At 45.1% G+C, this 10,161-nt stretch overlaps 1 protein-coding gene across 1 annotated transcript in view; it reads left to right on the forward strand.

Moving 5' to 3' along the window:
* Nucleotides 1–5,228, forward strand: part of OSGIN1 (oxidative stress induced growth inhibitor 1) — a 5,951-nt gene extending 723 nt beyond the window's left edge. The window contains exons 2-5 of the mRNA XM_010004428.1: nt 2,347–2,483; nt 2,806–2,997; nt 3,313–3,404; nt 4,088–5,228. Coding sequence (XP_010002730.1) covers nt 2,347–2,483; nt 2,806–2,997; nt 3,313–3,404; nt 4,088–5,081 — 1,415 coding nt within the window. The 3' untranslated portion in view covers nt 5,082–5,228. The remainder of the gene's footprint in view (nt 1–2,346; nt 2,484–2,805; nt 2,998–3,312; nt 3,405–4,087) is intronic.
* Nucleotides 5,229–10,161: the final 4,933 nt, after the last annotated feature.

Raw genomic sequence — 10,161 nt, forward strand, 5'->3', positions numbered from 1 at the left:
AGGAATGCCTGCTCACTGTCAATTTCCCTGACAGCCAAGCTTTCTCTAGTACTAAGAGACTGCTAAGAATTTTGAAAAGTAGGGAAATGGGTATTCAACAAACTGAACCATATGCCTCTTCTCTAATAAAAACAACTGCTGACGTTTTGGGCATTGGTTCAGTTGCACCTGGTTTTTCTGTTGCATATTTAGAAGGATTTGAAACCTTTTCTCTACAGGTAGTGAATTAACTTGCTGTAATTGTCTGTAGTGCTTGAATTGGAGGTGGGTTTGTGCCTTTTTTTCCCCCCATTGTGTGTTTAGAAAGTGCTTTGTAAGGTGTTAAAAGTAGTATGAAAAACTGAGAAATTTTAAAACAAGTCAGCCACAATGATTTTATACAGATTTAATGGAATGACAAAGAACTGTTTTCTACCAGTTTAGGAAATAGGTTGTCTAGGAACTGTCTTGTCTCCCTTGCAAGAGGGGGTGGGGTGATTCTTGGAGCAATGCCCAAGTGATAGTGTCAGTGTCTTCCCCTCTGACCATGAGCTGCGCTCAAATGCTAGTGTTGGACTCTGCTAATCTTGGCACGTGTTTCAGTGCCTTGTAGAGCTGGGTTCTTTCCTGATCTGTCATCTAATTTATAGCCCCCAAGAGAGCTAGTCCAAAGTTAGTGCACCACATAAATTACACTTCATCCTTGCTAACAGCAAGTATGACAAGGACACCACTGCCAGCAGGTTCTAATCTGAGAGTGACTTTGTACTGCCCAGTTGTCCGAGTCTTTAGGTGCAAGGGAGGATATCTTGGTGCACCCCCAGGGCATTTACACAGGGACCCAATGTGCATGTATCACTAAAGCCTCAGAAGCACCAGAGTGAAGATGTGCACTCCAAGGGGGCTGTGGAACTGAAGCAGCTCAGCTGTTTCACTGCAGCTGGGTGCTCCTCACAGGTTTTGGCTATTTCCCTGGGCCCTGCTGAGAAGGCTGTGGACTCCTCTGCTGGCAGCCTGAGGAAAGCAGTTGCTTTCTAGAATAGTCTGAGCCCCAGAGGCAGCTGTGCTTGTAGCCATGCGTATCAAACTTCAGTGTGGTTCAGAGTAAGTCCTCTTGAGTATTATGTACTCAAATAAGTTTGGTGTAGGTACCTCCTTGTATTTCATAAAGCAAAAGAATAAGCTGAAAGGTGTTGCACTTTTCTATAGCTGCAATTTAGTTTGCTTTTCACTTCTGTTGCTGTTAGTTTTAGATAACTTGCCTGCAAGTGGAATATTCCAAACAGTGACCTGCTGCTGATCCTTGCCCAGCACAGCAGACTTTGATCCCAGCTGTGGCATGTCCTGCCCTTCACAGAGCTCAGCTTGCTGTTATCTTTACAGCCAGGCTCCCTCTGTCCCAAATCCCCAGGGAGCAGCAGCCTTTGCTGCAGTCACTCACACAGCATGGGCACTGTGTCAACACAGCCTACTGTGTCACTGCTGCTCCCCTCCCTGCATCATCCCTGCACTTTGTTATGATGGTTGGTCACATACTGGTGAGCACCAAAGCCTGAGCATCCAGGGAGGCTGACACCTAGTGATGCAGGCACTGTAAAATATTAAACATGCTGGAGAACAGCCATGTGAAAACTTTGTGGGCTACTCTTGCTGGGCTTTGAAGTCACATGTAGTTTTTCCACTGGCTGCTGGGTGGTCAGCCAGGAGTACAGTCACCCAGCAATCCCTTCAAGGTGCTGTATTCTGGGAGGGTATCTTGGCATGGCAGAGACTTTTTTCCTTCATACACAGCCTGTGTTGCCATGGTAGGGCATCCCATTTGAAAGTGTCCTCAAGACCTGTTAGCTAAAACTGCTGTTGAATATCCCTCATTAGATGCAATTTAGTAAGCAGAGCTGCTTCCCCTTTGCTTCAGTAGTTACTCTTTTCCTGGATTTGCTTTGTATTCTGTGCACAATGAACTACTCTGCACTGGTGTGAAATGTGCATTCAGGAGAGCTGAGGCCCCTGGTTGGTGTGTGACCAATTCCTCAACCTGCAAAGAAGTTAATGAGCAATAACTTAATTAATCTTCATGTTGGACTTCAAGCTTCAGGTGAAGTTAACTTTTGGCTTGTTAAGTCAGTGGCTTTTCAGCAAGTTCTGAAGGCCTTGCAATGCAAATAGATGCAACTGAGGAGGAGAAGGGGGCATAAGGGGGTAAAACTGCTTCCCCAACTCCATCTAATAGGTCAGTAGTCATCCTGGAATATAAGGTCCCCTGTGTCTGCAGGAGTATTTTATTCTTTAAATTGCTCTGGATATGAAACCCTTGCCAAAGGGCTGCCCTTTTTGCATGAGCTTAACTTCTCCCTTGTGTCTTTTTAGGGAATGGACCTTCAGGAATCTGTCTCTCATACTTGCTGTCAGGCTATATCCCTTACTTCAAAAGAGGCTCTTTTCATCCTCATCCCATTCTTCAGAGGAAACTAGAGGAGTCACCAGATGTCTCTATTTTGGACCAGGTTTGTATAAAGAGAAACAGTATAACATCATAGTAAAGCATCCTAGAGGTGTATTACAAGTGAAAACCTCATTTGAATTTTCAAAGTGTGCAGACAGAATGAGCCTTAGCCAAGTACTTTTGGTTGTTTAGATCTCCCTTGTGTGAGTGCCAGCATTGCTGCCAAGATCCTTGAGAGGCAGTTCTTGGGCAGTAGCAGGGTCTGTGGGCCAGTAAATGAGCTTCACAGAACACCAAAACCACTGGTGGGAAGTACTGGAGTAAAAAGCACTCTGCTGTCTGGCAGGACATGAATTTGCAGCATCTGATTTGTCTCTCCTTAGGATTTGGATTATCTGTCTGAAGGCTTGGAGGGACGATCCGACAGCCCTGTGGCTCTGCTGTTTGATACTCTTCAGCGTCCAGACACAGACTTTGGTGGAACAGCAGAATCTGTCCTTTCATGGTGGCATGAGGCTGACAGAGCTGTCCCCCACCTGGTCCTTGGCAAGAATGCTCCTGGAGGTGCCTGGCATGTAGGTGAACTGAAGCTTAACTGCTTAGGTCTGCATGTTGTGAGACAGCCAGATGTGTTGACTGGAGAGACAAAAGCTCCTCTGGTTTTAAACTTTTGCTTTCCTATATGTATAAAAAAAGGACAAAAAGCACGAGAGACGTTTGCAGTCTTTTTGCACAACATGGATGGTTTCATCCATGACAGTGGATCAGAGGGAATCACAGATTTGAAATCATGAGATCATGAAGATCTGGGCTATATTGAAATATGATGAAATCACTTTTCACTTCTTACATGAAACAACTGAAAGTCCTTTTACTGTTTCTTGTTCCAGTCTATTGAGGGCTCTGTGATTAGCCTGAGCAGAGGTGAATGGATGGGACTTCCAGACCTCCCATTCAAGGACTGGCTAAAGCAAAAGAGAAGGTAAGATATCTATGATGTGATTATTTGCAAACATCCAGAGGTTATTTGGGAGCCTGGAGTGGACTTGCTGAATGTAGTGACCTATCTGTTACAGATGATTCTAGTGAGAGAAAGGACACTCTCCTACTCCCCAGTAGAAGTAACTGAATACAGAATGGGCTTAGGGAAAGTTGCAATGCTGCTTGGAATGTGTCCTTCTCAACACCCACTGGGGAGATGGATCACAATGACTGAGTTCTGAATAAAGCTTGGAAAAGGCATGGTCATCTGACTTGTGACTCCTGCTGCTGTCCCTAGTGACAAGTATAATCAGGTCAGCTACACTGCAGTCTTTGAGGTGCTTCTGCACTTCAGATGTCTAACAGTTAATCTTAAAATGTCCAGGACTTAAATATGGAGCAGAAGCAAGATGTGAGAGGCACATAAATGAGGCAATAAATGAGCAACCCTGTTCCTAGGGATGGAATTAATGCTAAAGAAAGCTGCCTCTATCCAACAGCTGCTTGTGGACCTGAGTGCTAGCCCTATATACCAGGAATAACTTTGCTGAAGTCAGGGAAACTAGCAAAGTCTTCTTTGGTAGTGCCAGGATAGATGGCTCTAGGATACATTTGGTGCAAGAGGGTAGAAATTCCAGTCTCTTGCTTAACTGCTGCTTGACCTTTGTTTGTACTACATTACAGAGGCCTCAGAAACAATAGAGCCACAGCAGAAGACATTGCTCAATATTACCAACACTATGTGATGAAGAAAGGACTGCAGAAGAATTTCAGATGTGGTACTGTTGTGACCTCTGTGAGGAAAGTGAGTGCAGAGAACATCTCACACCATGCACAGAAAGATCTGCAGGAAAACAGTAACTCATTCTGGAACTTCAATGAGAAAAGTATGGAGGTCTTTCAGGTGGATGGATTTTTCAAAACTCTGAAAGGTGATAAAGAGCACTTCTCTATCTGTGCAGAGAATGTGGTCTTAGCTACAGGCACGTATGATAGTCCTACTTGGCTTGGGGTCAAGGGTGAGAACCTTTCTTATGTCCATCACAAGCTGTCTGCCCTGGAGGAAGCAGTGAAGAACAACAGCATTGGCTTCATGTCAGATCCAGTCTTGATTGTAGGTGCTGGTCTGACAGCTGCTGATGCCATTCTCTTTGCTCACCATTGCAATATTCCAGTAATCCATGTCTTTCGGAGACGGGTCAGTGATCCAGGTCTAATTTTTAACCAGCTCCCCAAAATGATGTACCCCGAGTACCACAAAGTCCATCAGATGATGAAAGAACAGTCAGCTGCTTGTGCTGGGCCTTATGAGTGTTATATCAGCCTCCCTGAGCATCATGTGCTGTCCTTTGGCAAGGACAAGAAATGTATCTTTCAGGACAAGGATGGCTACCAGAAAGTTTATAAAGTTTCCATGGCTCTTGTTCTAACTGGCTCAAACCCCAACCTCTCCTTCCTGCCAAATAATGGCATGGACTTGGCAATGGACAGTGGCCAACCAGTCAATCCAAAGAGGAATCCCATAGATGTTGACCCATTCACCTATGAATGCACTCAGGAGAAAGGGCTCTATGCTCTAGGACCTCTAGCTGGAGATAACTTTGTGCGTTTTGTACAGGGAGGGGCTCTGGCTGCTGCCAGCTCTCTGTTAAAGAAAGCCAACAAAAATCCCCCCTAACAAAAAAGTCCCTGTGCTACCTGTGTCTGAAGGGGTTACTGCTGTTTTCTTAGAAGCAAGTCATCAGATTTTTACATCCTCAAATGTAAAGCCCACTCCTGGTATCCTGCAAGGTTATGCAAAGAGTTACTAAGGTCTTGCTGAGTTATTTGGGAAGGTTAAGTCACCGAGTACAGAGTGGGTTCCACACAGAGCAGTACCTGGGAGTTTAGTTCCTTTCGTGCATAGATGTGCATGGAAGCTGCTGGGGCTTTGAGTCTTGTGCCTGGAAAAAAGAGGGGAGAGGCAGTGATTGCTCTTCTACACACCACCTTCCAGGCTGCTGAAAACTGAATGGGGAACAATCAATTATTTGCAGACAGCAGGCTGATAACCCTGTGGCTGTTAGTGCCTTACAGTGCTTGTGAAACAAAGCAAGCTGACATGGTTTTATTTGCTCCTGTGGCTCAGCTGAATTTTCTTATTAGACCAAAAACCACTGAAAGATGCTGCTGCAGGTACCCCTCTAGTACATGAGGTGGTACTCGGCAGGTATAAACTGACATAGAAATAGTCAAAACTGCACTGTCTCACTGACACCAGCAGCAAGTAATATCTAATACATTTTAATGAAAAAAATTCCTGTGATTTTTTTTTTTCCTCCTTGGGAAGGGACAGTACTGCTTTACAAACACTTGGCTTGCCATCTTGCAGCTTTCTACTTTCTAAATCCTAAAACTGTGATGGCCAGATTCTTGGCAGCTGCTGTTGTGACAGCAGAACTAAAGGAGAGCTACTGGTCTGTTTTGTAACTGCCCATGTCCTCTATGGGTCTTCTGCTGCACAAAATTATTTCAGAAAGATGCAATATGTTATATATTGTGTAAATTTCTAATGTAATTATGTTTTTTAAATGCTATTTGTGTAAAGGGGAAATGGCATAGTCCCTCTTTGATAGTTTTATGCTATATATAGCAGTCTTTTTATACTGGTTTTCTAAAATACTTTTATTGGCAAAATATTTTGCTACAGGCTTTCTGAGAGTGTTTTGAATGAGCTGGAGTGGGTGGAAGTGATGCCTTAGGCTGCAAACAGCATTCTCAACAGACCTGCAGGGCCTTTCATACCTCTTGCAGGAAAAATCAGTGTCATAGCTAATCCTGCTTGATGTAAAAACAGACTCTGCTCCCTGTGCTGCACTGAAACTTACTGACATGACAGGATGTGGCATGTGTCTCTGGAAGGCTGACTGTGTGCAGATGGTGGTGGTTGGTAAATGCATCAGCTTCAACTTGAGATGTATAAGATGCTTCTCTATGGTGCTGCTGTATCACACTTGAGTATTTTGCTACTGACTGTTCTTATATGAATTTTTTTCAATAAACTGATTTCAGATTTAGTCTGTTTGTTTCTTAATTCTGACTTTGAATCTGTGACCCAGAGAAGATCTCATTAACTGTTCATCAGCTTCCTGGCAAGCACCAGGGTGTGGTTTGATGTACCTGTATCATTCCATTCCCTAGGAGCACAGCCCTATAAATTTACTTTCTGTGTATCTTCTCTCCAGAGGGATGAAGAACCTTTGGAGAGTGCTTTGACAGTGTCCTTATCTTGTGAGGCTGAAACACAATACCAAGCCAAGCTGTTTGCCAAGTATGTTCTTGCCTAGGACATCTTGGATGTCCTTTCTCTTACCTACTAGTGTCTTCTGTCTGGAAAAATTCCAAATCATGGCCTAGTCCATTACTATTCAAGGAGCACTAAAGTGGGTCAAGCTTTAAGTTAGACCTGGTTGCTCAGAGCCTTGTTGAGGAAAGCTTTTGAGTATCTCCCAGGGTGGAGATGACATTATTAATCCCACTTTGGACAGCCTTGGAAAATTGTGGGGTGCTTTCTTCACTAGTTGAAGTGTCCCTCTTGTAGTTTGCTGGTGTTTTTTTACTGCATGGTTCTGAGGAAAGTCTGTTTCCATGTGCTAAAACACAATCCTCATTCTTCTCTGAGGTCTGTGACTAGAAGGCCCTCAGGTTTTTGTGGGCACAGGTGTGGTGTGGGTGAGTTTCCTGGTATGTGTAATTGCTCACTGGCCAGAGGGGTGATGCTTCCAGGGACCTCTTTGGCAGCATTGCTCTCAATGAGGTGGTAGTGCCTCTGAATCTGTTATACTGGCAATATGGAGATTCCTAAGTGTGGATAATATGGGCCTGTGCTATCTTCCATGGTTTTGGTGCTCCCCAGGAGAGAGGAAATGACCTCATATTCCTTTTGCCCTGAGTTGTTTTTCTTCCAGACCAGGCCCCAAGCAGTGCAGGATTGTGCTGTTCCTCCCCTGAGCTGACCTTTCCTAGCAAAAAAAATAAAAATATCCATGATTAGTGTTCACCTTTCTAAAAATACCATTTGGGAGCAGGTATCAAACTCCTGCATTACATGAAAATGCAGCAGAGAACAAAAACCAAAGGGCATCTTAAAAAAAAAACCCCAAGCTGAACCCTAGCATGCTGGGGACAAGGGTGTAGGGCTGGTATCAAGTGAGGCTGCTCCTCCCACTGCTGAGGTCAAAATCACTTCATTCATGCTGATCATTCTTGTATCTCGTGTTGCTTTACCATGATGTAATTTGTCCTGCACTGAGGAGCTCCTAACTAGGGCAGCAGTCTGTGCCTGTGTCGGGTGAGCTCGGGTGAGCGTGTTTTAAATAGCTTTCTTGCCCAGGAGGGCTGAGCTGATTGCCTGCCCCACGTAGGACCAGGAAGGGAAATGGTTTTTCCACAACTGATGCTTGGAAAATATCCTACATTCTGCCCCAGAGGGCTGGCAAAGCAAAGGACCTCAGTAGCAAAGGGTGGTGGCTTACTCATCAAGAATGGTGAAGTTCTCAGGGCAAGGCTGTGTGGTGCTAATCCAAACCAAATCATTCTAGTCTCTGTATCCAGGGAGACATGAATTATTGTTCCAAAACATCAGCCATGGCAGTGAACAGATACCAGCTTTGTTGTGTGTGGGATTATAATCTTGACCTACAGCATGTGATGGGACCAGGGAAAAAACAACTAGTCTCTTTCTGGGCCTTCTGCACATCATGCGCCTTTGGTGGGAATGATGTAGCTTTGCCAGGTGAGATACTAAATGCGTTCAGCTTTGTTCCTCTATCCCCTGCAGCTCCTTTGGTGGCTTCTCCATGCTGCCTGCTGGGAACCTTCTGCAGCCAAGGTGATCAGAGCAGGTCACTCTGGGAAGCCCAAGAAGCTCCTTGCTCTGCTCCATTTGGATAGAGCAGCTTTATTTTTGTTCAGACCTCAGGTTTGCTGCTCCACAACAAGGGCTGCATGTCAGGCACCCTTTTTCCATCCTTCAGTGCTCCTCAGCCTCCTTTGGTTTCTTCCCTGATCAGTTCCCAGTTTGTGTCTTTGCAGATTAAGCTCCTTAAACCCTCTGACACTCAGCAGAAGCAGTGGAAAATTATGCACCCAGAACAGAAACAAGTATTTGAAGTTTACCAACAAGAAAAAAACAAGCAACAAACAGTGTTGTATTTTATTGTGCTAGTCCTCATAGTTAAGACTGATGTGTTTTAAATAAACATGCTTGCAGGTGTGGCAGAACTGACTGTACAAGTCTAAACTCAGGTCCCTTTTGTTATGCAATTAACAGACAAACTTTCTGCCTCTACTTTTTGCTTTGGTGAAGGCCTTATGAGATGTCAGAGCATGTTCATTGGGAGCTTTGACTTCTTAAATGAAGTATCTACTTTTTAAAAGGAGCCATCTTTTAAACATCATCTAGATTGAAATTATTTCAGTAAAATCATTTTGGGAACCCCTTTGGTTCTTCAGCATGCCCTTTGTTTTTTGGTCTTTGAGTGCAGGGCTAGATCCAGCCACATCTTGGCCAGACCACTCTATTTAAAAGGTCCACTGAGCATTATGATCTGCAAGTGGGATGATTGTGTAAATCTCAGCTTTATAAGGACCTTTAAGGAGCTGTCAGGCTGTGGTGGCTTAAATTAACCTACTTCACTTGTGAAATACAGGTATTTGTGGGCAGGCCACAGCCAGCACACCAGTGCTACCTGATAGCTCCTGAGGTTGGGCTAAGCTGATCGTAACTGGGCAGCACTTGGGAGGTGGTTGGGGGTCTCCAGTTGGAACAAAGCCTGGAGGCTCCAGGGATAAACATCTGACTCTAGGGCTCTGAAGCAAGCCTCAAGGGTCCAAGCAAGCTCGTGGCTAAGTGGGGAGTAAGAAAAGGGAGTGCAAGTTTTGTTGGTATTGTTTGCTGGATCCTGCTGTCTGCCAGAGCCTGGAAAGCTGCATGGATCCTCTGACCAGGCAGAGTTTCCTTTGCTGTCCCTGGAGACCAAGCCCTGAGGATCAGGACAAAACCTAGATCCTCTGCTATGCAGCTCAGAGACAGAGAGATTCTGGCCCAGCAGGGGAAGGAAAACATCTCTTGGCATTTCTGCCTGTGGCTGCACTACTGTGCTCCTTGCTGGCTCACACACAGCCTGACTCCCAGAAGCAGCAGGACCTGCTCATAAATACATTGATTTCTAAGTGCCTGGCTGAGGATGGGCAGAACAGCAGCTCCCATGTACTTTCAGTGAAGGAAAAAGGAGAAAGGATTTTGTTTTCCAGCCCAGTTTTGCTGATTACATTATATTCTTAGAAGTGCTTTTGACAGTTCTGCCTGATTTTACAGCTATGCTTCAGCAAGCTGGAAAAGAGGGAAAGGAATCCTGAGCCAGGAAGCACAGAGGCAGGGACAGTGTGGCTGTGCTCCACCACTGGCATCACCACCAGCCAGGAAACCCTGCTGGAAAGGCACAAGCACTGTTTATTTAAGATATTCACCCCACAGGTGGATTTCCACATCCCCTCTCGCTGGAAGTGAAGCGGCTGGTGAAATAACCACAGGAATCATTTCTAGGAACTGGGACACCACTGCAAAGGGTTAAGCTGGGGTGTTTGATTCCAGCCCAGCTATCTCCAGGAGTAAACAGAGCTGGGTTGGCCATGGGGTTAGACCAGAGCCAGGTCAGAAGGGGTTCACTCCATGAAATAGCAGCAAACTCAATGCCAGGAATGAAGAGGCAGTTCAG

Source organism: Chaetura pelagica, unplaced genomic scaffold (assembly GCF_000747805.2).
Source record: "Chaetura pelagica isolate M959 unplaced genomic scaffold, ChaPel_1.0 scaffold449, whole genome shotgun sequence".
Lineage (NCBI taxonomy): Eukaryota > Metazoa > Chordata > Aves > Apodiformes > Apodidae > Chaetura > Chaetura pelagica.